This window comes from Rutidosis leptorrhynchoides, chromosome 2, assembly GCF_046630445.1.
Source record: "Rutidosis leptorrhynchoides isolate AG116_Rl617_1_P2 chromosome 2, CSIRO_AGI_Rlap_v1, whole genome shotgun sequence".
Lineage (NCBI taxonomy): Eukaryota > Viridiplantae > Streptophyta > Magnoliopsida > Asterales > Asteraceae > Rutidosis > Rutidosis leptorrhynchoides.
Window position 1 is genome coordinate 423,085,704 of NC_092334.1, and position 25,871 is coordinate 423,111,574.

Sequence of the window (25,871 nt, forward strand, 5' to 3'; positions counted from 1 at the left end):
ATGATGGGTTCAATGAAGTTGTTCGATGGTGGTGCTATGGTGTGTGTTGTGGTGTCGGTTCATGGTGGTTTTAGTGGTGAGTGGTGGTTCGATGATGATGTCGTTAAACAAGATGGGGAAGGTTGTATGGTACCTTATGATGATGGCAGTTTGTAGCAACAAGAAGAAGAAAAAAACATAGTAGCACGTTAGCACAAATTGATTGGGTTTTAAATCTTGATAACCGAAGGTAGAAGAGAAAGAGAGATATTGAGAAAAAGAGATATTGAAATGGTGGGCATTTACGTTCAACATAGAAAGAGAAAAAGAGATATAGGTTGATTGGTCAAGCAGCAAGTTGTTCAATTTATAAAATCTTTCACTCATTTAGTCGACAAAATATCACAAGTGAAATATGAATAAATAAGAGACAGCGATGTTTAACATATAGTGAAAATATCTTACTTTTATATATATCTAAGTGTTATATGTGTGTGTACCTATATCCAACTATATGTATATATAAAATCTATTAATCTTTTAATATTATATACGAAGTTGAAATCGTGTTTTTAGAAAGTGGCGGACAATAAATTCTAAATTGTGGGGTTCGATGAAAATGATGGTGATGATTGAGATAGGGAACGGAAAGAAGAAAGGTGTTTGGCTTTTGGTTAATATCCATGTGTGTATGTATTGAGTGATTGAAATCAAGAACAGTAAAATTTTATAATATGAATTGATCGTTTGTGTTATTATGAAGGTGAGTCGACATTGAATCACCTGAAATCAGGAAATTAGGGGAACGTAAAGATCGATGTTGAAAGCTAACATATTACACTTATTTTATCTGTTTTTATAAACTTATATTTAATATTAATAATTAATAATTATTTTAATAATAATGTTACTATTGATATAAATAACAATAATATTATTATTAATATAACAAATTAATATTAGTACCTAATTATTTACAAAGATAAAATAATTATTTACATAAGATGAAATATTACAAATTTGCCTCTTCTGGTCTTATTCTTAGTATAACTATTTATAAAGAAGTTGTCACTTACTTGTTATTAGTCCCAACTAAGATATGCAACATATTGAAATTCAAACTATCAAAGTATATGCATTTTATAATCTACACAATCTATCTACAGATCAATGATTACGATCATTATATTTGAAATCATTTATATTCAATACACTCCATTTACATATATAGATATATTTTAAATAATAATTATTATATATTATTTTATTTTACATAAAAAATTGATATCAACAACATATAATATTTCAAATTACATTTTTAATTATAATTAATATATATATATATATATATATATATATATATATATATATATATATATATATATATATATATATATATATATATATATATATATATACACGGATATCTATTTACAATTAATTGTTCGTGAATCGTCGGGAATGGTCAAAGGGTAAATGAATATATAAAAATAGTTCAAAAAACTTGAGACTCAACATTACAGACTTTTCTTATCGTGTCGAAATCATAATAAGATTGAGTTTAAATTTGTTTAGAAATTTTCGGGTCGTCATAGTACCTACCTGTTAAAGAAATTTCATCCCGAAATTTGAGTGTGGTCGACATGGCTAACAATAAAATTGTTTTCATGACAAATATGAGTTGGTAAATAGAGTTTTATCATTATTGATTAATATAGATAAAACGATTCGATTATGTGAAGCGTACGAGTAAAGCCATCACAAAAGAGTGAAATGTGAAAATAAAGTTTTATCTTAACTTCTGATGTAGTCACGGTTGAATTTCGGAATTCAAGAGATTTAATGAAAATCATTGAAATCTATATATCTATATAAGATCTGATTCATCGGGATTTAAGGAAATTAAAATCTCTTTAATTAAATGTGATCGTCTGCCTCGATTGCTCTGTCCGATATTTTCACTATAAATTAACCACTACCGTTTCATTATTCTCACCATCATTATACTTTCTTCCTTAATCCATACTTCTAAATATTGTAACAATGCTTAACCCAGTTCTGATCCTTATCCTTATCCTGACTGTCGCATTAATCATTCTCCTTTTCCAACTTTCACCGGAGGATTCTGTTAACTTCTACTATTACCTTGGGGTTATAATGTTTTTCATTCTTCCGTGTATTTATGTCGCTATACACATTGATATACACGGTTTGTGATTTCGGTGTTGTTGTTGGGCTTTATATTTCCCCTTATATTTTGGAGTTCCATGCTCTCGTTTTCTCTTCTCGACTTTAAGTCAAGCAAATAATGGTCCAGAATTCGTAGATATAGAGTTTCGAATGATTATAAAGTTCTAAGCATGAAGGAAATGTCTTCTCACGATTTGATTTGTCAAATTATTAGATTCACTGAGGAGAGAACCATCAATAATACATTTTATTGATATGTTCGGAGGTGAAACAGAATGAAAGAGTCATGTAACATGGCACATGATGATGGTATGATCTGTGAATCTGTAACGACCCGGATTTTCCGATCGTTTTATACTTATGAGATTAATATTTACATAAAATAAACCTTACCAACATGATAAGCAATCCAAACTGTTGAGACTTATGTTTTTGAAAAGAGTTTCACACAACGTTTGACCGTCCAATTTGACCGATGATATCACGAACTATATAACACACGATAATTATACGATTATGTATATGTACATATCTATACATATTTAAAATGATTTAAGGATGGTTTAACATTTCATTGTGAACTAACAACAATGAGTTATAAGTATACTTTGAGACCACAAACTTAAGTTTTCAAAACAATAACTATATGTAACGTTCTTTGACATATATACTTACAATCTATAATGTGTTGGTGATCTATGTCACCAATATGATTTAAGTGTAATGGGATTAATTTGTAACCAAAATAATCTTGATAAATATCGAACAAGTTTGGGGAAGTGTGGAGTGCACACTTGTTTGAACTTATCTTGATTATGACGGGGGTTCGGGGGTAGCGCCCCCGATAAGCGGGGTCCAAGGGGTGGCAACCCCTGGCGGGGTCCATATATATATGATTATATTAAGATATGTTTTTATATAACTACTACTTTATTTGGTAAAATAATATTTATACTAGAGAGTAGTAATATTTTTATAATAATAATAATACTGATAATAATAATAATAAATAATAGTAGTGATAGTAAAAATAATGATAAAAATCTTGATAATGATAATACTAATAATAATAATAATAATAATAATAATAATAATAATAATAATAATAATAATAATAATAATATTAATAATAATAAGTTATTTTATTTTTTATAATAAAATCAATAATATTGATATTAATACCTAATACCAATACTGAGTAATAATAATACTAATTAGGATAATAATGATAAAATAATAATTTTACTAATAATGTTAATCCTAATAAAATGACAATTATAGTTAATAATAATGATAATAATAATAATAATAATAATAATAATAATAATGATAATAATAATAATAATAATAATAATAATAATAATAACAATAATAACAATAATAATAAAGGTAATAATAATGCTACCTCAAAGGAATAGCTTTTAAAAAAAATGCCCATGTCTGGGTTTGAACCCGCAACGTCCCGCTAACCCGATAACAACCTTAACAATTTCACTGTCCTTGCTTTCTCTGTAATTATACCCCGTAATAATATACTTAATCTATATCGTAACCTCATCGTCATCATCATTGTTATAACCATATACATATGATCATGATTGTTATTATCATTTTTATGTATCATTCATATTCAAGGCATCATCATCGTGAATATGTATCCTTAATATCTTTTTCATAACGTTCGTATATCGTCATGAACACCATGCATTCATCATCACCATACCATAACCACATCATTAACATATTCTAAATATCATCATCTAATCGATATACGATTATAACCATCATCATTATCAAGCACGTTTACCACCATCATTCCTTTAATCATCTATTATGATCATAATCATCACCTAATCATCATGATAATCATCAAGATAATCATTCATCATAGTTTTAGTTTTTGTTAATCGCTAATTTCATCATCATCATTATACTTTTTGGCCCATCTACACAAACATCATGGCCCAACAAATAAGTTGAACCTCGACTCAACTATACTCACGCAACCCAACTAGAAATCTGATACCCAAAATATGATACGGCCTAAGTTAACAAAATGGGTCCTTTAAATGATTTAGTACCAATTATAAAAAAAAGTGAACGTGTATTTCTTGGCTGGCTCCACAGCAATAATTCACATTAACATTTAATCATTCAAGTTGCACAAGTGTCTATTATTTTTGCATTTGTCGGCCATACAGGTTATGCAATAGCATATAGTTTAATTCGATTAGAAAATAAGAATAGAGGCTGCTGCAGTAGCACTTCATTTCCCTCCTCCTCCTCTTCATCTTTACTCGTTAAATTAATAGTAGAAACAGAAAGAAAGTATCAGCATAAACACGGTGTAATAGCAGCAAGAAAAGGTGCCAAAAATCATCCCAATGGTGACTGTTTGTGATGGGTCTGGTGGTGTTCAAAACAGAAACAGAAACACGAGTTTTTACAGCAGTAGCATACCTTTGTTGTGGTTTCTTCGGTGGTGTAAGGGTTTCATCAAAGAAGATGGTTTTCAAGGTGGCCTTTGTGAGGTGAAAGATGGTGGTGTATAACGGTTTCATCGAATAAAGCACAAGACTCAACAAGTTTAGTGATGGTATGTGGGTGTGTTGGTTCTGTAGAGATCGAATAGCAGTCCCTACCGAAGTTGCAACAGCCCTTTTGTTTGGGGATTTGATGAACCAAGGGTGATGATTGATGGTGATACTTCAAGTGAACTAGAACGGGAATAGAAAAAGATTAGCAACAGCGAACAGTATGATCTTGGTAATGATTTACATGTGTTTAACTCGAACAGTAACAACTAATAGTTTCAGTGATGATTGTAATGACCCTGGTTTTTCCAACTTTAATTAATAATGTTTATTATTAATGCTTGTATATTAACGAATGTATTTTATTACATTTACTTGTCACGGTACTTGAATTTTGAATGCCCGAAACGTCTTTGTGACACACGAAACTTACACGAATAATATTTTCAAGTATTATTTACATTCATGATTAAGTTTTATTAATCATTTTAATTAACTAAGGTTATTAGTTAATTACTTGGGCTTTATTGGATTAATTTGTTAATTAATGGAACTTGGGCTTTAATTAGTGTTAATGGACTTAAAGAGCCCACCCTACTTCTTTAATGGACTAGTTAGCCCATTTCATTATGCAAGTAATACTTTCAAACATAACTAGATGGATTAAGTTGCATGGAGAATCTAGTTACAACTCTTTCCCATGAAAACACATCTATTAACCATCTTTTTAGTCAAATGCACACAAGTAACTAGTGAACATCTCCTTTCTCCCTCCCCCATTGAGAACCGTTGGCCATAGGAGGCCTTAAGAGGAGTTTTTTTTTTTTACTACTTCACTCACTTGTTCCATTTTATTTTACACACACTTCATCTTACTTGCAACTTTCCTCTCTTTTTCTCTCTTCTTGTAAGTGACATGAACTAGTTTTCCTCTCTCTTTTTCTTGTTTAAACCGTGGCCAACAACAATCATCATCATCATTCACTTGTCTTTGATTAATGTTTACTTACTTATAGTTGTTTACTTACTAGTTGTTGTTGTTGTTTGTTACTTACTAATTATCAAGAATCAAACTCTTTAGTTTGTTCTTCTTTTATCTTGTTTTTACAAGAACACACAAGAACTAAACTTTCTAGTTTATGTTCTACATTTAATGTCTTAAGGATTGTAAGTTCATGTGTTGTTAAAATCATACTTGTGTTCATGAAGTAAACTTAAAGTCTACTTCCTTAAAGATCAAAGCTTTGGTTGAATCTTTAAAAGTATGAACAACCATGACTTATTAACTTGTTTATTTAGTTTATTACTTCATTTACTTGCACTTTAATTTCGTGATTCATGTTCTTTTTGGTCAAGTGTTACAAGTTAACTTTGATCTCATTAATCTTGAACTAAAGTTAACTTTAAGAGTTCAAGAAAATGGAAGTGTAACTCTTTAGTTATAACTTCAAATACTTATGTAAGATCTAAGTTTATATAGCTTATGGTCTTCTAACTTTGTCATAATCAAGAGCTTATGAGCTTACATACACTTTACAAGATGATAATCTAAGTTTTGTAGCTTATGGTTTCATTAAAGTAAAGATACAAGTGTTATTACTTAGGATTTAACTTAAATAACTTTAGATCTAGAATTTTGAGTCTTGGATCTTCAAGATCTAACTAAGAACTGTGTTCTACAACTTAAGATCTTGATTAGTTAGTTTACTTTCAAGTTTGTAGTTCAATATTACTTTTATGTTTCATGTATGTGTTAAATCTAAGACTTTGATGTAACTTTGGTTCATCAAAACACTTGCAACACTTAATTGAGTTGTGCTACATGTCTTAGACTTACACAAGTGTTATGATGGTCAAAAATTGGTAAAGATGATGTAAACCCATCAACGAGTTGTACACTTGAAGCTATATGCATCAAGGATGAGAACCGTGATGAACATCAAACACCAAGAACCCACCAGAACCTATTGTTTTACTGTTTCTGGGTCTGATTAGTATAACCTGGGCCACTGTAAATATAATTTTCAGTTAGCTCTGTTCGAGTAGATAACTTTTCATATAGGACTTGTCTTAATCCGAGTTATGGTTTAGGATTTATGGCCCTCCGATCGTCACTATGTCCATTTAACGTTGTGCTAAAAATTCTGACCTACTCGCACTTAGACCGTCGCCACGGTCAAACGAAGACGAGTTTACTTCTGAAACTTTTACCACAACTAAAGGACTCATATACGGAGCCATGACCACTGGTCTAATCTTATTTCAGTAGGTATTGAGGCCGTGGTGACTGATCCAAGTCAGCCTTTGTTTTAAACTTCTTTCATGAACGAAACTTACTTTACACCTTTTGTTTGATGATGAATGATGATGACCTTTAAGACCTAATTTACTCACATTTAAACTTATTGAGACGATTTACTGACTTAGTAATATTTGACTTAGGTTGAGGACTTTCCGGACCTACACACTTGCTTATTTCCCGAGTCATACTTTACCGCTACTTTATCATTGTGAGTTATAGCATCCCTTTTTACTTTAACTATTTTGGGAACTGAGAATACATGTGCATTTTACGTTTTACATACTAGGCACGAGTACTTAAACTTTATATATGTGCGGGTTATACAACGACATAAACATTCCCTTTAGCTCGATAACGTTTAGTCATTGGTTTTTGAACCGGTGAACGCGAATCTTAGATATGGATCCATAGGGTTTGACATACCCACTCGGGCTAGTTGCGCTAGCATTTAACGAGTGTTTAATACTTCGTAAACATACGCACTTTCCAAGTGTACTTTCAGGGGGTGATATATTATTAAACGTTAAGTTAGTTACCGAGTGCCCACGGTTGAACATATACTTTATCATACTGATTTGGATTACTGATTTAAACGCTTATTGAAGCACTGAAATCTCGTGGCCTACCTTACATTACTGTTATACTTAATCTATAGCTCACTAACATTTGTGTTGACGTTTTTAAGCATGTTTTTCACAGGTGCTTAAGGTTAGCTTGCTTCCGCTGTGTACTAGTCATGCCTTGTAGACTTCCGCTGTGCTTACTAGAGTTATCACCGCATGAAACATACTATCTTGCATTCAAACTTCACTACTTTTGAACAATGAATTGTAACGACCTAAGGGTCATGCACTATTACTGATTGCTTCTGTTCATTGAAGCATACTTTTGATGTAAAACATTTGGCGTTAATTATGACGTCACCTTTTATCATGAATGCAAACTTCCTTTGAAACAACATATAGTGTTTGACCTTGTAATGATCCTGTTGTTGATGGTCCATACATGTTGATTTAGTGCGGGGCATCACATTTGGTATCAGAGCATTGGTTGTAGGGAATTAGGTTGCATTAGTGAGTCTAAGACTGACCCCAGTAGGATTCACTAATAGGACTAATCTACAACTTGCTAGTTTACTTGTTTCTGCGAAACCTGCTACATGCTACTGTGTTATATTACTGCATGTTACTATTTACTACTACTACAAGCCACTGCTTACTCCTACTGATGTATGAACTTACTGCATGCTACCGTTTCCTTTTACTGCTATGTAAACTCATTGTATGCTTTTGCTTACTCTCGCTACTGCATGCTACTATCTGCTTTTAGCACGTTACTTCAGTATGATACTGTTACTATTGGCATGCCACGTGCTGCTGTAAATGATCTAGGCTGCTGTAATTGATATGCCTGAATACGCTCTTGCTACACATCTACTATTTGGTGTACCGACTTGGAGAACTTATCCTTCCCAGTTCAGATGTTTTCCTGAACCATTTTCTCACTTGTCTAACCCTAAGAACTAGTAGTGTAATCTACCTGTTACTACTGCTCCACCGTTCCAGAGATCGAAACAATAACTCACGCAATCTAGAAGATTGTTCAGTTGACACATACCCTGTACACTTTCATGACCGTCACTTAACTCTTTCATTCTTCACCACTGCTCGACGATCTAACGACACTTCTGGACTTAGGTCCCTAACACTCCTAGACATTGGATAAGTCGGGAGGACATCCCCTTTCACAAGGTCATAGTATCTTCCACTGATGCTCAAACACATCGTATTACTACTTGCTACACGTACAACCCGACGCGAGACTCGGATTGAATATCTAGAAGGAACCTAACAACGTTACCTGAATCCGGACCTTTGAAGAAACTTCGGGACATTTAGGCATTAATACATGATCTACGGAACCTACGCACTCACATCGAGAAACTGTGAGATTAGTTATGAGGATTCTGTTTTGAGATGGTATAGAAAGCACCGTTAGATGAAATTGAGTATAATTGGAAGTGATCACGTTACATTGACCATATGGAATGATATTGGAATGAATGTACGATTTAGTACAATATAATGATGCCAGGCCAGTGTGATTATATTGAAGTAAATCATGCAGAAGTTTCAATGTTACTACATGAGGAATATGAGGTGATCCAGGGAAAATTTTGTCAGGAACCACTTGAGCATACACATTGTAGCATGTTAAAGATAGGGAAAGAATAACCACGTAGCCAAGATACTGCACAAGAGGGGCTTTGATTGCAGAATTGATAACCCGAAAATTTGCTATAGATATCGACACCCTGGACATTTAAGGAAAAAGTTCTCATATAGGAAAAAAAAAATTTAAAATTACCTGCGGTAAAGCAATCGTTATGGAGACTTGCATGGATCCTGATTTTAGTTAGGGTACGTTTCATCACAACGTTTTATTGTCTTGAGGTTGTTTAATACTGGAGCGATAGAAACCTTACATCTAAGAACCTTAGTGTTATGACTAATGAGCCAATAACAACCATGAGGGTTAAGTATTCTATAGGACAAGCAAATGGTAAGCTGAGAAAGATAGAGGAATAAATTAAGGTAGTACTTTAAGATTAACAGGTGGGTCATTTGGAGAAGACCTCATATTAACCAAACTTGGAAGTTTTAATATAGTAGTTGAAAAAGGATTAGTTACCTACACACAGACATATGTTATTTGAGAAGATTGATAAGATTTTCACGGAAGTATAATAATACTGGATGCAATAGTTGGGATGAACTTTAAGATTAACCTAATACTCATCAAGTTAGGAAGTTTTGATAAAATAATTGGAACGAACTGACTTTCAAGGATGAAAGCGAAGGATATTTATAGTGAGAAATTTTTTTCGTATACCTCACGAGAATGGCAAGCTAAAATCCATCTGGGTTATTGTTGACCGCTTCACCAAATCTACTCACTTTCTACCCACAAGAGAAACTGATGCAATGGACAAACTTGTACAACGATACATAAAGGAAATTGTATTCCGTCACTTCAGCAATTCAAAATCTATATTAAAGATTACCCAAGAATCTCATTTGATACTAATTCTTACGCAACTCTAAACCCTCACTTATTCCGAGAGATTCCTTATTTGATGATAACCACACCATCATTCTTCTTACTTCGATATTAGTCATAACAGTTCGAAATTTTTAAAATCAATGGATGGTTCATTCTCATCCTCATACTCTCCCATTCGTATCTCACTTATAAGCAACAACTTCACACTTAAGCATTTTTGGTCAAATGACTTATGCCCTACTAATAATCGTCAATAAAATATAAATTCAATGGTTTTTATTACCTCAAATATCACTCGAAACTTTCAAAAGTCTTTTGCTCGATTCTCATCAATCTTTATTCCAACTTGTAACCTCCGAAATATGAAAAATTTTGTTTGCCAAAATTTTACACACACTATTTTACTGTGCAATCCTCTCAAGGTTTTATAAAAGTAAAATTTATTTCGTTTGCCAGTCGTACAAAATTTTGAAATCACATATGTTATTTAAAGTAAATGATTACTTATTTTGACAAATACTTGTGAAACTTAACTTTCACTTTTACAAATCAAATCTTTCATTCAATGGATATTATACTTTAAACGGTACGAGTTGTACATAACCCTAATTTATCAAGAACTTCGTTTCTTCTCTTACATTGTCACCATAAACAATTTCTATAAAACTTTCGTTGCTTATTATATAAAACTTTCCGTGTTATTCGTATCCAAGTCATCATAAAGGCTTTATAACCGTCGAAATCGAGAGATTCATGCGTATGTGATAAAGGCACTGACTACCACGTCATGCAAGGCCTTCGGGCATCTGCTAACACTTAAACCATTCAAAACTATTGCCTTACCCCATGGATTTATTTCACCACACCTGTTGGAACAATGCTCTTTTTTACATAACTCTAAGTCCTAACTCATTCCAAGAAACTCTCATTTAGTAACATTAACACCATCGGTATTCTGACCTCATTATTAGTCGCGACCTGTTTGGTATTTTGCAAATTCAAGAAGCGATTAACTTCTCATCCTCGTGCTCTATCCTTCGTACCTCGCTTTTTAGCAACGGCTTCGCACGTGAATATTTTTGGCCCAAAGACTTGTGTCCCGATAATTACTAAAACTACATTTATGTCATTAGTTTTCCTTACCTAGTAACCGGTCACCCGATGATTCAAAGATTTTTCACACAACCTTTTTCAAATCGCAACCCCTGAAATACGAAAAGCTATGTTTATCAAAATTTTTACACGTTGATTTTTACACGTTGATTGTTCGTGTGGTCCTCACGAGATTTATGGACAAATGAAAGTAATAAAATTTTCTGTCACCTATGCGATTTACAAAATCATATATGTATGTATATAATTAAGTCCATAAATTTACCTTTACTTATTTTGGTTAGTACATACTAAGTTATATCTTCAAATTATTTAAAAATTGCTCCTTTATCGAGTTATTCAACTTAAGTTAAATAGCTTTGTGAAAAATGGTACACGTTGTACCTACCTCTAAATTTACTAGGAACTTTGTTCCGTTTACATTGTCACAACAAACGTTTAAAGGTTTTGTTTTTCAAAACTCCGTTAGTTGATTTTATTAAAGATTTTCATATTGGACTATACCATGTATGGATCACACTTTTTCTCACCCTCTGTTAGAGATGAAACTTACTATTAAGATCTTTGTTAAAAACTCTTGAGCCACTTTAGATGGCGGTTTTATAAAAATTTGTTAGAGAAACTTTACACCCATAAAATGTTCTTTTAAAAGCTAGACATGACAAAAACGCGGTCCGATAAATCAGTTTTCTGAAGTACACTCAGTGGTCATCCCATTGTAGGAAAGACTAGGTGATTTTCTACTCTCAAAATTTCACGGCTAAACGCAACACCCTCGTAAACATTATCTCTATGAATCAGTATGTTGAGATACAAGAATCATTTTGGAGATTCTTTTCACCCGGAGTAAACAATTCTCTAGGACCAAGAGTTCTCGTATCTTCTCATCCGCTCATCCCCTTAAGTACACGGATAAATTCAGAACGAACCGCTCGAAGAGTTCACTATCGTTCAAAGACCACACCTTTCGTGCGACTTTCTTTCGGAAATGTAATATAAGATACTTTGAGAACCTATGAATCTTGTTATCCCTTGGGAAGGGACTGCTTAAAACATTTACGACACTGATGCGGATACTCTATATGTTCCTTCCTTCATTGGTTGCAACTGTATGTTGCTCTAGTTAACGTTAACCCTAACTTCAACATGTAACTGAAGGGATGCAGTTACAGTACAGAACTGTGTTTTTATTTCATCCAAGGATAGGTTCACCTGCAGTATGGTAAATTAGGTGATATCCCTCATTGTTCGTTCAAACCGTTCTGAAGACACTATGAATAATTATGGCTTGTAAGTCCGATTGATCACTTTTAGCTAAAATTTCAATTCACTTATTCAAATGAAACGTTCTTAAATGTTGAGTTCCTTATGCCTATGGTCTCCTTCCAAAATCAAGGGGTTAGTAAAATCCGTGGCTAACAGTATCCAAACATCAAATCACATGGTTGTAATCATGGTGTTTTCCATTATACTTGTCAGCTTATTTTACGACATACGCGCTCAATGTTTTAGATGAGCTTAGAATCATTCATGATGCATTTCACGCATCCAGCTTACCAAAGATGCCTGTAAGGCTAAACGCACCATCCTTCCTTTTGTGGGTATACATTCAGATGACATACTCATGTTAAGCAAAAACGAAATCGATTTGTTGATCTCTTAGGACAAGATACTTAATTAATGGCATGTACCCATTCTTACTTTCATACGCCAAAATACCTTTCAGGGTAGATAACTTACTTTTGAGCCCACGAGTCTCATAGAACTTTAATACGCCCCTTCTTATTTGAATACAGTACCATTGTTGGTCACTCCTTAAAATTTCGGGACGAAATTTTCTTTAACAGGTGGGTAATGTAACGACCCTGGTTTTTCCAACTTTAATTAATAATGTTTATTATTAATGCTTATGTATTAACGAATGTATTTTATTACATTTACTTGTCACGGTACTTGAATTTTGAATGCCCGAAACGTCTTTGTGACACACGAAACTTACACGAATAATATTTTCAAGTATTATTTACATTCATGATTAAGTTTTATTAATCATTTTAATTAACTAAGGTTATTAGTTAATTACTTGGGCTTTATTGGATTAATTTGTTAATTAATGGAACTTGGGCTTTTATTAGTGTTAATGGACTTAAAGAGCCCACCCTACTTCTTTAATGGACTAGTTAGCCCATTTCATTATGCAAGTAATACTTTCAAACATAACTAGATGGATTAAGTTGCATGGAGAATCTAGTTACAACTCTTTCCCATGAAAACACATCTATTAACCATCTTTTTAGTCAAATGCACACAAGTAACTAGTGAACATCTCCTTTCTCCCTCCCCCATTGAGAACCGTTGGCCATAGGAGGCCTTAAGAGGAGTTTTTTTTTTTTTTGACTACTTCACTCACTTGTTCCATTTTATTTTACACACACTTCATCTTACTTGCAACTTTCCTCTCTTTTTCTCTCATCTTGTAAGTGACATGAACTAGTTTTCCTCTCTCTTTTTCTTGTTTAAACCGTGGCCAACAACAATCATCATCATCATTCACTTGTCTTTGATTAATGTTTACTTACTTATAGTTGTTTACTTACTAGTTGTTGTTGTTGTTTGTTACTTACTAATTATCAAGAATCAAACTCTTTAGTTTGTTCTTCTTTTATCTTGTTTTTACAAGAACACACAAGAACTAAACTTTCTAGTTTATGTTCTACATTTAATGTCTTAAGGATTGTAAGTTCATGTGTTGTTAAAATCATACTTGTGTTCATGAAGTAAACTTAAAGTCTACTTCCTTAAAGATCAAAGCTTTGGTTGAATCTTTAAAAGTATGAACAACCATGACTTATTAACTTGTTTATTTAGTTTATTACTTCATTTACTTGCACTTTAATTTCGTGATTCATGTTCTTTTTGGTCAAGTGTTACTAGTTAACTTTGATCTCATTAATCTTGAACTAAAGTTAACTTTAAGAGTTCAAGAACATGGAAGTGTAACTCTTTAGTTATAACTTCAAATACTTATGTAGGATCTAAGTTTATATTGCTTATGGTCTTCTAACTTTGTCATAATCAAGAGCTTATGAGCTTACATACACTTTACAAGATGATAATCTAAGTTTTGTAGCTTATGGTTTCATTAAAGTAAAGATACAAGTGTTATTACTTAGGATTTAACTTAAATAACTTTAGATCTAGACTTTTGAGTCTTGGATCTTCAAGATCTAACTAAGAACTATGTTCTACAACTTAAGATCTTGATTAGTTAGTTTACTTTCAAGTTTGTAGTTCAATATTACTTTTATGTTTCATGTATGTGTTAAATCTAAGACTTTGATGTAACTTTGGTTCATCAAAACACTTGCAACACTTAATTGAGTTGTGCTACATGTCTTAGACTTACACAAGTGTTATGATGGTCAAAAATTGGTAAAGATGATGTAAACCCATCAACGAGTTGTACACTTGAAACTATATGCATCAAGGATGAGAACCGTGATGAACATCAAACACCAAGAACCCACTAGAACCTACTGTTTTACTATTTCTGGGTCTGATCAGTACGACCTGGACTACTATAAATATGATTTTCAGTTAGCTCTATTCGAGTAGATAACTTTTCATATAGGACTCGTCTTAATCCGAGTTACGGTTTAGGATTTATGGCCCTCCGATCGTCACTATGTCCATTTAAAGTTGTGCTGAAAATTCTGACCTACTCGCACGTAGACTGTCACCACGGTCAAACGAAGACGAGTTTGCCTCTGAAACTTTTACCACAACTAAAGGACTCATATACGGAGCCATGACCACTGGTCTCATCTTATTTCAGTAGGTATTGATGCCGTGGTGACTGATCCAAGTCAGCCTTTGTTTTAAACTTCTTTCATGAACGAAACTTACTTTACACCTTTTGTTTGATGATGAATGATGATGACCTTTAAGACCTAATTTACTCACATTTAAACCTATTGAGACGATTTACTGACTTAGTAATATTTGACTTAGGTTGAGGACTTTCCGAACCTACACACTTGCTTATTTCCCGAGTCATACTTTACCGCTACTTTATCATTGTGAGTTACAGCATCCCTTTTTACTTTAACTATTTTGGGAACTGAGAATACATGTGCATTTTACGTTTTACATACTAGGCATGAGTACTTAAACTTTATATATGTGCGGGTTATACAACGGCATAAACATTCCCTTTAGCTCGGTAACGTTTAGTCATTGGTATTTGAACCGGTGAACGCGAAACTTAGATATGGATCCATAGAGTTTGACATCCCCACTCGGGCTAGTCGCGCTAGCATTTAACGAGTGTTTAATACTTCATAAACATACGCACTTGCCAAGTGTACTTTCAGGGGGTGATATATTATTAAACGTTAAGTTAGTTACCGAGTGCCCACGGTTGAACATATACTTTATCATACTGATTTGGATTACTGATTTAAACGCTTGTTGAAGCACTGAAATCTCATGGCCTACCTTACATTACTGTTATACTTAAACTATAGCTCACCAACCTTTGTGTTGACATTTTTAAGCATGTTTTTCTCAGGTGCTTAAGGTTAGTTTGCTTCCGCTGTGTACTAGTCATGCCTTGTAGACTTCCGCTGTGCTTACTAGAGTTGTCACCGCATGAAACATACTATCTTGCATTCAAACTTCACTACTTTTGAACAATGAATTGTAATGACCTAAGGGTCATGCACTATTACTGATTGCTTCTGTTCATTGAAGCATACTTTTGATGTAAAACATTTGGCGTTAATTATGACATCACCTTTTATCATGAATGCAAACTTCCTTTGAAATAACATATAGTGTTTGACCTTGTAATGATCCTGTTGTTGATGGTCCGTACATGTTGATTTAGTACAGGGCATCACATTTGGTATCAGAGCATTGGTTGTAGGGAATTAGGTTGCATTAGTGAGTCTAAGACCGACCCGAGTAGGATTCACTAATAGGACTAATCTACAACTTGCTAATTTACTTGTTTCTGCGAAACCTGCTACATGCTACTGTGTTATATTACTGCATGTTACTGTTTACTACTACTACAAGCCACTGCTTACTCCTACTGATGTATGAACTTACTGCATGCTACCGTTTCCTTTTACTGCTATGTAAACTCGTTGTATGCTTTTGCTTACTCTCGCTACTGCATGCTACTATCTGCTTTTAGCACGTTACTTCGGTATGATACTGTTACTATTGCCATGTCACGTGCTGCTGTAAATGATCTAGGCTGCTGTAATTGATATGCCTGAATACGCTCTTGCTACACGTCTACTATTTGCTGTACCGACTTGGAGAACTTATCCTTCCCAGTTCAGATGTTTTCCTGAACCACTTTCTCACTCGTCTAACCCTAAGAACTAGTAGTTTAATCTACCTGTTACTACTGCTCCACCGTTCCAGAGATTGAAACAATACCTCACGCAATCTAGAAGATTGTTCAGTTGACACATACCCTGTACACTTTCATGACCGTCACTTAACTCTTTCATTCTTCACCACTGCTTGACGATCTAACGACACTTCTGGACTTAGGTCCCTAACACTCCTAGACATTGAATAAGTCGGGAGGACATCCCCTTTCACAAGGTCATAGTATCTTCTACTGATGCTCAAACACATCGTATTACTACTTGCTACACGTACAACCCGACGCGAGACTCGGATTGAATATCTAGAAGGAACCTAACAACGTTACCTGAATCCGGACCTTTGAAGAAACTTCGGGACATTTAGTCATTAATACATGATCTACGGAACCTACGCACCCACATCGAGAAACTGTGAGATTAGTTATGAGGATTCTGTTTTGAGATGGTATAGAAAGCACCGTTAGATGAAATTGTGTATAATTGGAAGTGATCACGTTACATTGACCTTATGGAATGATATTGGAATGAATGTACGATTTAGTACAATATAATGATGCCAGGCCAGTGTGATTATATTGAAGTAAATCATGCAGAAGTTCCAATGTTACTACATGAGGAATATGAGGTGATTCAGGGAAAATTTTGTCAGGAACCACTTGAGCATACACATTGTAGCATGTTAAAGGTAGGGAAAGAATAACCATGTAGCCAAGATACTGCACAAGAGGAGCTTTGATTGCAGAATTGATAACCCGAAAATTTGCTATAGATATCGACACCCTGGACATTTAAGGAAAAAGTTCTCATATAGGAAAAAAAAACTTTAAAATTACCTGCGGTAAAGCAATCGTTATGGAGACTTGCATGGATCCTGATTTTAGTTAGGGTACGTTTCATCACAACGTTTTATTGTCTTGAGGTTGTTTAATACTGGAGCGATAGAAACCTTATATCTAAGAACCTTAGTGTTATGACTAATGAGCCAATAACAACCATGAGGGTTAAGTATTCTATAGGACAAGCAAATGGTAAGCTGAGAAAGATAGAGGAATAAATTAAGGTAGTACTTTAAGATTAACAGGTGGGTCATTTGGAGATGACCTCATATTAACCAAACTTGGAAGTTTTAATATAGTAGTTGAAAAAGGATTAGTTACCTACACACAGACATATGTTATTTGAGAAGATTGATAAGATTTTCACGGCAGTATAATAATATTGGATGCAATAGTTGGGATGAACTTTAAGATTAACCTAATACTCATCAAGTTAGGAAGTTTTGATAAAATAATTGGAACGAACTGACTTTCAAGGATGAAAGTGAAGGATATTTATAGTGAGAAAATTTTTTCGTATACCTCACGAGAATGGCAAGCTAAAATCCATCTGGGTTATTGTTGACCGCTTCACCAAATCTACTCACTTTCTACCCACAAGAGAAACCGATGCAATGGACAAACTTGTACAACGATACATAAAGGAAATTGTATTCCGTCACTTCAGCAATTCAAAATCTATATTAAAGATTACCCAAGAATCTCATTTGATACTAATTCTTACGCAACTCTAAACCCTCACTTATTCCGAGAGATTCCTTATTTGATGATAACCACACCATCATTCTTCTTACTTCGATATTAGTCATAACAGTTTGAAATTTTTAAAATCAATGGATGGTTCATTCTCATCCTCATACTTTCCCATTCGTATCTCACTTATAAGCAACAACTTCACACTTAAGCATTTTTAGTCAAATGACTTATGCCCTACTAATAGTCGTCAATCACATAGAAATTCAATGGTTTTTATTACCTCAAATATCACTCGAAACTTTCAAAAGTCTTTTGCTCGATTCTCATCAATCTTTATTCCAACTTGTAACCTCCGAAATATGAAAAATTTTGTTTGCCAAAATTTTACACACACTATTTTACTGTGCAATCCTCTCAAGGTTTTATAAAAGTAAAATTTATTTCGTTTGCCAATCGTACAAAATTTTGAAATCACATATGTTATTTAAAATAAAGTAAATGATTACTTATTTTGACAAATACTTGCGAAACTTTACTTTCACTTTTACAAATCAAATCTTTCATTCAACGGATATTATACTTTGAACGGTACGAGTTGTACATAACCCTAATTTATCAAGAACTTCGTTTCTTCTCTTACATTGTCACCATAAACAATTTCTATACAACTTTCGTTGCTTATTATATAAAACTTTCCGTGTTATTCGTATCCAAGTCATCATAAAGGCTTTATAAACGTCGAAATCGAGAGATTCATGCGTATGTGATAAAGGTACTGACTACCACGTCATGCAAGGCCTTCGGGCATCCGCTAACACTTAAACCATTCAAAACTATTGCGTTACCCCATGGATTTATTTCACCACACCTGTTGGAACAATGCTCTTTTTTACATAACTCTAAGTCCTAACTCATTCCAAGAAACTCTCATTTAGTAACATTAACACCATCGGTATTCTGACCTCATTATTAGTCACGACCTGTTTGGCATTTTGCAAATTCAAGAAGCGATTAACTTCTCATCCTCGTGCACTATCCTTCGTACCTCGCTTTTTAGCAACGGCTTCGCACGTGAATATTTTTGGCCCAAAGACTTGTGTCCTGATAATTACTAAAACTAAATTTATGTCATTAGTTTTCCTTACCTAGTAACCGGTCACCCGATGATTCAAAGATTTTTCACACAACCTTTTTCAAATCGCAACCCCTGAAATACGAAAAGCTATGTTTATCAAAATTTTTACACGTTGATTTTTACACGTTGATTGTTCGTGTGGTCCTCACGAGATTTATGGATAAATGAAAGTAATAAAATTTTCTGTCACCTATGCGATTTACAAAATCATATATGTATGTATATAATTAAGTCCATAAATTTACCTTTACTTATTTTGGTTAGTATATACTAAGTTATATCTTCAAATTATTTAAAAATTGCTCCTTTATCGAGTTATTCAACTTAAGTTAAATAGTTTTGTGCAAAATAGTACACGTTGTACCTACCTCTAAATTTACTAGGAACTTCGTTCCGTTTACATTGTCACAACAAACGTTTAAAGGTTTTGTTTTTCAAAACTCCGTTAGTTGATTTTATTAAAGGTTTTCATATTGGACTACACCATATATGGATCACACTTTTTCAAAACTCGTGTCGAAATCATAATAAGATTGAGTTTAAATTTGTTCGAAAATTTCCGGGTCGTCACAACAGATGGTTTAACTCTCCGGCTTTAATCTTTGCAATGATTTCCCTCATCAATGACTTACTGTTGTCAGTATCATGCCCATATGCTTCGTGAAAATCACACCATTTATCACTCTGTGGTCCTTGACGCTCTTCCATTGGTGGTGGAGGGTGAAAGGTTTTCTTAACAGGTTCAGTGAACAAAATCTCCTTTGGAGTTTTTGTTAAAGCCATGATGAATGGATGTCTGTCTAGTAGTTTTCGCTGATGGTAATTGTCATTCGGATGATTATTCCCCCTCCAACCATGTTGCTGCTTCTGGTAATTGTTCTCATATCCACGCTGTCTCTGATAATTGTCATTCTTGTTCCGTTCTCCGCCTTGCTGTCTAAAATTTCTTTGATAATTATCAACTCTTGGATATACCATCTCACTTGCCCGTAAATGCTTCTGTGCAACCAACAATGCTTGATGTAACGTCTTTGGGACATCATATCGCAACGCATTAATTAATCTTGCAAAACATCGCTGATCAAGACAAAATATAAACCCTGAAACAAGCTGAGATTCTGGTATGTCTGGTATCTTTTGACACTCAATGGTATAACATTTCATGAAATCACTCAGTGACTCATTCTGGTGCATTGTTATTTCATGTGCATCAAGATGTGACAACGTACAGCTTCTCAAACTTTGATATTGCATCACAAACTTTGCCCTTAAATCAAGAAAACTGGTAATACTCTTTGGTGGCAAACTAGCAAACCATTCTCTCGCCATTTTCTGTAGCACCATTGGAAACATATGACACGCAGTTTCATCTTCCCAATGCTGCAATCTCATAACGCCTTCAAACATAGTAAGAAAGTCTTCTGGGTCAGTTGTTCCATCATAAACACCGATAGATGGAATTCCCAAATTTCTTGGTAATGGATATTCTGCGATTTGAGGGATAAAACACTGGGTTGGCTCTGCCATTGCTGGTGGCTTGATAGCTTCATCTCCAGTAATCAAAGCAAAAAAAAATTGTGTACAGCCGTTGCACGGATGGCGGCCTGTGCCAACTTCTGCTTGTATCTTGATGGTGCCGTCTTGGTCAAAATCCCATCCAATAACTTTCCTGCCATCTCCTCAGTCATAAAGAAATGATCTTCTTCTTCCCCAAAGTCCCAATCATCTTCCACAAAACCTTTATCATTGCGTTCTCGCTCAGCATCATCAACCAAAGTATTCAACCGATTGAATAGCTTGAACAATTGCGATTTTGAAATTGACTTTCCTTTGTTATTGTGCTTAGCATTCACATCAGCTGTTCTCTTAAAAGAAACATTGTGTGTTCCTCGCCTGGCCTTCCACATTCTGCCACTGGAACTTTCCATCAATGGTTTCTTCAATCGCGGTATGGTTTCATGCACAATCTCTTTTGTTACACCAGTATTGGGTTGATCTTCTTCTTCGATTGAAGTTTCTTCAAGAGTTAGCTGATCCACTAGTATATTCTCAATGATGTTTTCGTTAATTGGTTCGAGTGCTGCTTTTGCTGAGGTTGTCTCAGTTGCCTTCATGCTCTTGGTGTTTTTGCTGGTCTTTGAGACGGATGGCGCCTTTTGTTGGTACGATTTTCCGTGTAGCGGCTGTAAGGTACCAGTACAAGACAATAGCTAGCGTGTAGCGTGTAATGTTGATTGATGTTTGCTCTCGAGAAGTAATCTCTGCAGACCCGGAACACGGATGAGAGATTCGTGGGGTGGCCTCAATCAATCTGGAGATCAATCTGTAATTGATCCGTTTAGCGTATTGCTGCTAAGCGGCTAATGTGCGTTTAGAGTGAGAAAGAACTGTGTGAGAGAGAAAGTGTACTTCTCTCTGACTGGTGACCAAGGGGGTCTATTTATAGGCGTAGAATGTCCGAAATTCTCGGGATACACGTGTCAATCGCTGATTAATTTTGGTATGCGAAGTATCAGGAAGGTCGGTGGCGTGTGCTGACGTGGCTGCGTGCCGTTCACGCGCTGAGTAAAAGGGCTTAAGCATTGAAGCTGTCTGCAGGGCTTACGCATAACGCTGGGCGACCTGCTGTACACTGGGCGGCAAATGCTAAAAACCACCAAATTTTGTTAACTTTTGTACTGTTTGATCTATTTTTCTGTATAAAAATGGTGTTTTTATGTGTGTATCCCCTATGATACACCATTTTTTATGTTGAGAATCAATTGCCTATCTATTGTAACCATCATAAGAGTCACTTATCCAATATAGTACAAACCAAATTGGACTAACCACTTAATTTTGAATTCATAATATTAATGGAATTTAATAGATACAACTTTTAAACGTTTTAACGATACGTCCTTAAAATTAAGAAATTACTGAAATGTTCACCGACTATGCACCACACTGTGTTCCTTGATTTTTGATTCATTTGAACGACATCGTCCAAGGTTACACGCAACTTGCATCAACCACGAACAACACATAAGGTGTTTGTTGCGTGGTACGAATACCGTGTAACCTTAAACGATGTCGTTCAAATGAATCAGCGATTAAGAAGCAAACACCAAACATCACACACCGTGCTTGGCTTGTGGTGCTAGTTGCATGTAACTTTGAACAAAGCCATTCAAATGAATCGACGAACAAAAACACGCACCACACACCGAGTAACACATTGGCTTAGTGCGTAGTGTGTAGTCACTAGTCAGTGGTATTTTTTGTAAAATATCTGATAACATATTGTATTTAACTTGTAGAAAAATGTCATATCCATTAATTTCCCTGATAAGCAGCCCCACTCTGTTGATTTTCATTTCATTTTGAACGGTCAACAAAACCCCCAAAAACATTTGGATTGCATCCGGCGGGAAAACATCACCAACAAATCAAAAATTTGTTACTCTCTTAATTAACTTCTCATATTCCACAAATCTGCTTCATCTGTAAGTCTATTACTCCAATTTATGTGTATTTCTTATGCTGTATTATCTATCATTCCACCTGTTTCACTTTTCTAGGGTTTCAGTAACATTCATCTACTCTTCTACAAATTAAATTAGGCGAAAACACCTGCTCAAATGCTAAAACCCTAAAATCACACTGTACTCTTTATCATTAAACAGAATTCAATTTTCAATCATTAACATGAAACTTACGTCTGTGTTTTTTCAGATCTGAAAAAACTGAAATTTGAAAATGGATGGTACTGAGAGCGAAGCTATTTTTGATTCGTTAAACTTAAACCCTCAGCTGTTCATCAACGCTGCCCTAAATACGGTGGACGATGTAATTGACGGCGCGTTTGATCATCTTCATAAGTTAGTCTCTCTAATCTTATATTTAATGTAACAATTTGTTTCTACGACATATGTTTACGCTGAGTTATTTACAGGGAAGCGTTGAGTCAACTCAAAATCGACGGTTCGGATAAATCTGAAGATTTAACTAAGGTCTGTTGGTGTTTAATTGTTTATATATATGGTTGTGTATAGTTGATGTTGATGGTTTTGTTTTTGTATTGAAATATGTGAGTTAGGGTTTGGATTATGTAAGAAAACTAATTCAATCTGCGCTGGATAAACGGCTGTCTATGTGGGAGAAGTATTGTCTTCATGGTATTTTCACAGTTCCAGATGGATTTTCGCTACCAAAAGATGTATGTTCCTTTACTTGAATATGATATGAATAAGTTAATTTGGGAGATAGATGTTATACAATTAGTGTATGTATGTAAAAGGTTTTGATTCATATACTTACACGTGTGTGTGATATTATTTTGAAATCGAAAGCTTTTAATATGTTAAATCATCGGTTGATAGGACGAAGGATCTGGCGATGTAATGGATGTTGATGGTGTTGTTAACTCTGATCTTGATGCACAGCTGGATTCCTTGAGGACAAAAGTTTCTATGGTAATAATGTCGTGATAGTATGCAGTTAGTTTTTATTGGTTAAATTACAAGTTTTGCGTGTCTTGTGTGCAGGCTCAACAGGAGTCTGCTGAATTGAAAAGAGAGATTAAAGTACTGGAGAAGCAATTGGTTATAAATAACCGTCAAGCGGTTTCAAATAATGAATTGATGAAGTTAACTGAACAAATATTAGAGGCTGATGCACTCAAAGGTATTACTAGGTACTGAAGATAATATGCATAAATAACATTAGACGTATAAGCAATGTTTCTTTGTAATTAGTCAAAGTAGAGCCTCAGTATTAGATTAATGACTCGTGGTTGTGAGAATATTTGCAATGCGGTCAGTCAACATACTATCTAAAATTACACTTGAAAGCTTTCTTCATTTTTTATCTATCAATTGATGACTTGGCACCCAGACTATTACACATTCCGTCTAAAAAGAGGCATTCCAGAGTGTAAGTCTTTTGTAGATAATTGGTTGACAAGCGCAGTGTTGTAAAACTCGGCCAACTAGGCCGAGTTCTCTGTTTAGATCATCAGCCGAGTTCTTGGTGTCCAACTCGGTCAACGACCGAGTTACTCGGTCGACAGTCGAGTTTGTCGGCCAACTCGTGGATTCTTGGTCAACTCAGCGAAAATTGGGGAGTTCTTGGTCAACTCGGCTAACTCGGTCAAAAACTTGGAAACTTGGAAAAAAATTCGGAAACTTGGTCAAAAACTCCGTAAATTGGTCAAAGTCTATTAGAATTTATATTAGAACATATATATTTATATTTAAACCTAAAAAGTCAACGGAAGCCGACATCCGAGTTCTCCCCAACTCGGGATCTCCCCAAAAATTTCCGACCAAGTTCTCCAACCTTGGACAAGCGTAGCAATAACTAGAAGATTAAAAAAAAAACGATTGATAGAAGTGTTTAAGCGTACCAATTCCATGGGATCCTTTGCTTTTGTTGTTGTTGTGATTGATGTTCTGTACAAAGTCATAGATAGTGGTTGTATATGGTCTTGCCCCCTTGATCAAACAATTTACTTGATTGAGACTAACCCTGTGAATTATTGAAGACTAACTCTGGCCACAATGCACGTGTACAGCGTACCTGTTGACCAAATTAGTATAACTTAGGTCAATCTCATAAGCCTGACCTTAAGCATCAAGTTTTGATCTTAATATGAATATGAATTTATTAAAATAGTTTATGGCTATTTGGTATACTGTCATCAACCAAGTTGATCAAAATAGCATTTAGAGTTTTAGGTATTTGACTTCCTTAATGGACAAAGAGATGTACTTAAGTAAATAATTTGATTTATTTAAATAGTTTATGCGATCTTGGATACTATGTTGTAATAATAAATAACAACTAGTATGATGTTATGCATTAACTTTTTGAGCATAATATTGATTTTTGCAGAACTGCAAAAACTTGCAACAGAATTACATACAAAATCTGAAAAGCTAAAGACTGAAAGGGGTCAGGAAATTCAACGTGCTAGGATGGAGAGAATGCGCTTATTGGATGGAGACATGTTAAAGATGATTGGTGAAAATGGTAAGATATATGTTTTACGGAGTATTATAAAAAAATGTCTATTGATTTTTTTGATCTTAATTATTCTAGTGTCTGTTGAAGTGGATACATATACATATTCATTTGCAAGTAAAATAAAATGCTTCTGTAATATGATGCAGTACTCTCAAATGCAAAGCCAGAAGAAATTGAACGCTTTTTTGTTGCTGCATGTTTGAACACTCGGTGAACATCAGTTAGTTACTGATAGTCCGGTGGTGAAGTTCGGCAAGCTTGTTATAGCAATGTAAAAATTCTCCTTTGTCTATTACTTGTTTTATGTGTTTGAAAGATGGAAGCTTATAAGTATTTGGAAAATATCTAAAATACTTTAATCTGGTGACCATCAAAATTATTAGGATTTTGTATTGATTGCTTACAGACAGAGGTAACTTGGTAAGATATTCCTTTCTTGAATGGAGGCACTCATATTATCCAATTAGAAAAGCTTACAACTTGGTGACATGTAACCGTGCTGAGAACACAAAGGATGTAACAAACAAAACAACATATCCTAGATTGGTTTATTAGCCATATCTGGATATGTATATATATGAAAGGAGCAAAGGATTAGTGTGACCAATGTTT

General features: G+C 34.4%; 1 protein-coding gene across 1 annotated transcript; it reads left to right on the forward strand.

Moving 5' to 3' along the window:
- The first annotated feature begins 22,603 nt into the window (after positions 1-22,603).
- On the forward strand, positions 22,604-25,569 carry LOC139892359 (protein MIS12 homolog). The gene is made up of 8 exons (XM_071875427.1): positions 22,604-22,738; positions 22,968-23,113; positions 23,188-23,245; positions 23,332-23,451; positions 23,615-23,707; positions 23,780-23,918; positions 25,128-25,265; positions 25,406-25,569. The coding sequence occupies exons 2-8, from the start codon at positions 22,992-22,994 to the stop codon at positions 25,471-25,473; spliced, it is 738 nt and encodes a 245-aa protein (XP_071731528.1). The 5' UTR covers positions 22,604-22,738; positions 22,968-22,991; the 3' UTR covers positions 25,474-25,569.
- Positions 25,570-25,871: the final 302 nt, after the last annotated feature.

Excerpts from the sequence above, each read along its gene's own strand:
- LOC139892359 (XM_071875427.1), top strand. The coding sequence starts at position 22,992 with ATGGATGGTACTGAGAGCGAAGCTATTTTTGATTCGTTAAACTTAAAC. Across the intron at positions 23,114-23,187 it reads GCGTTTGATCATCTTCATAA|GGAAGCGTTGAGTCAACTCA; the intron begins GTTAGTCTCTCT and ends AGTTATTTACAG. Across the intron at positions 23,452-23,614 it reads GATTTTCGCTACCAAAAGAT|GACGAAGGATCTGGCGATGT; the intron begins GTATGTTCCTTT and ends ATCGGTTGATAG.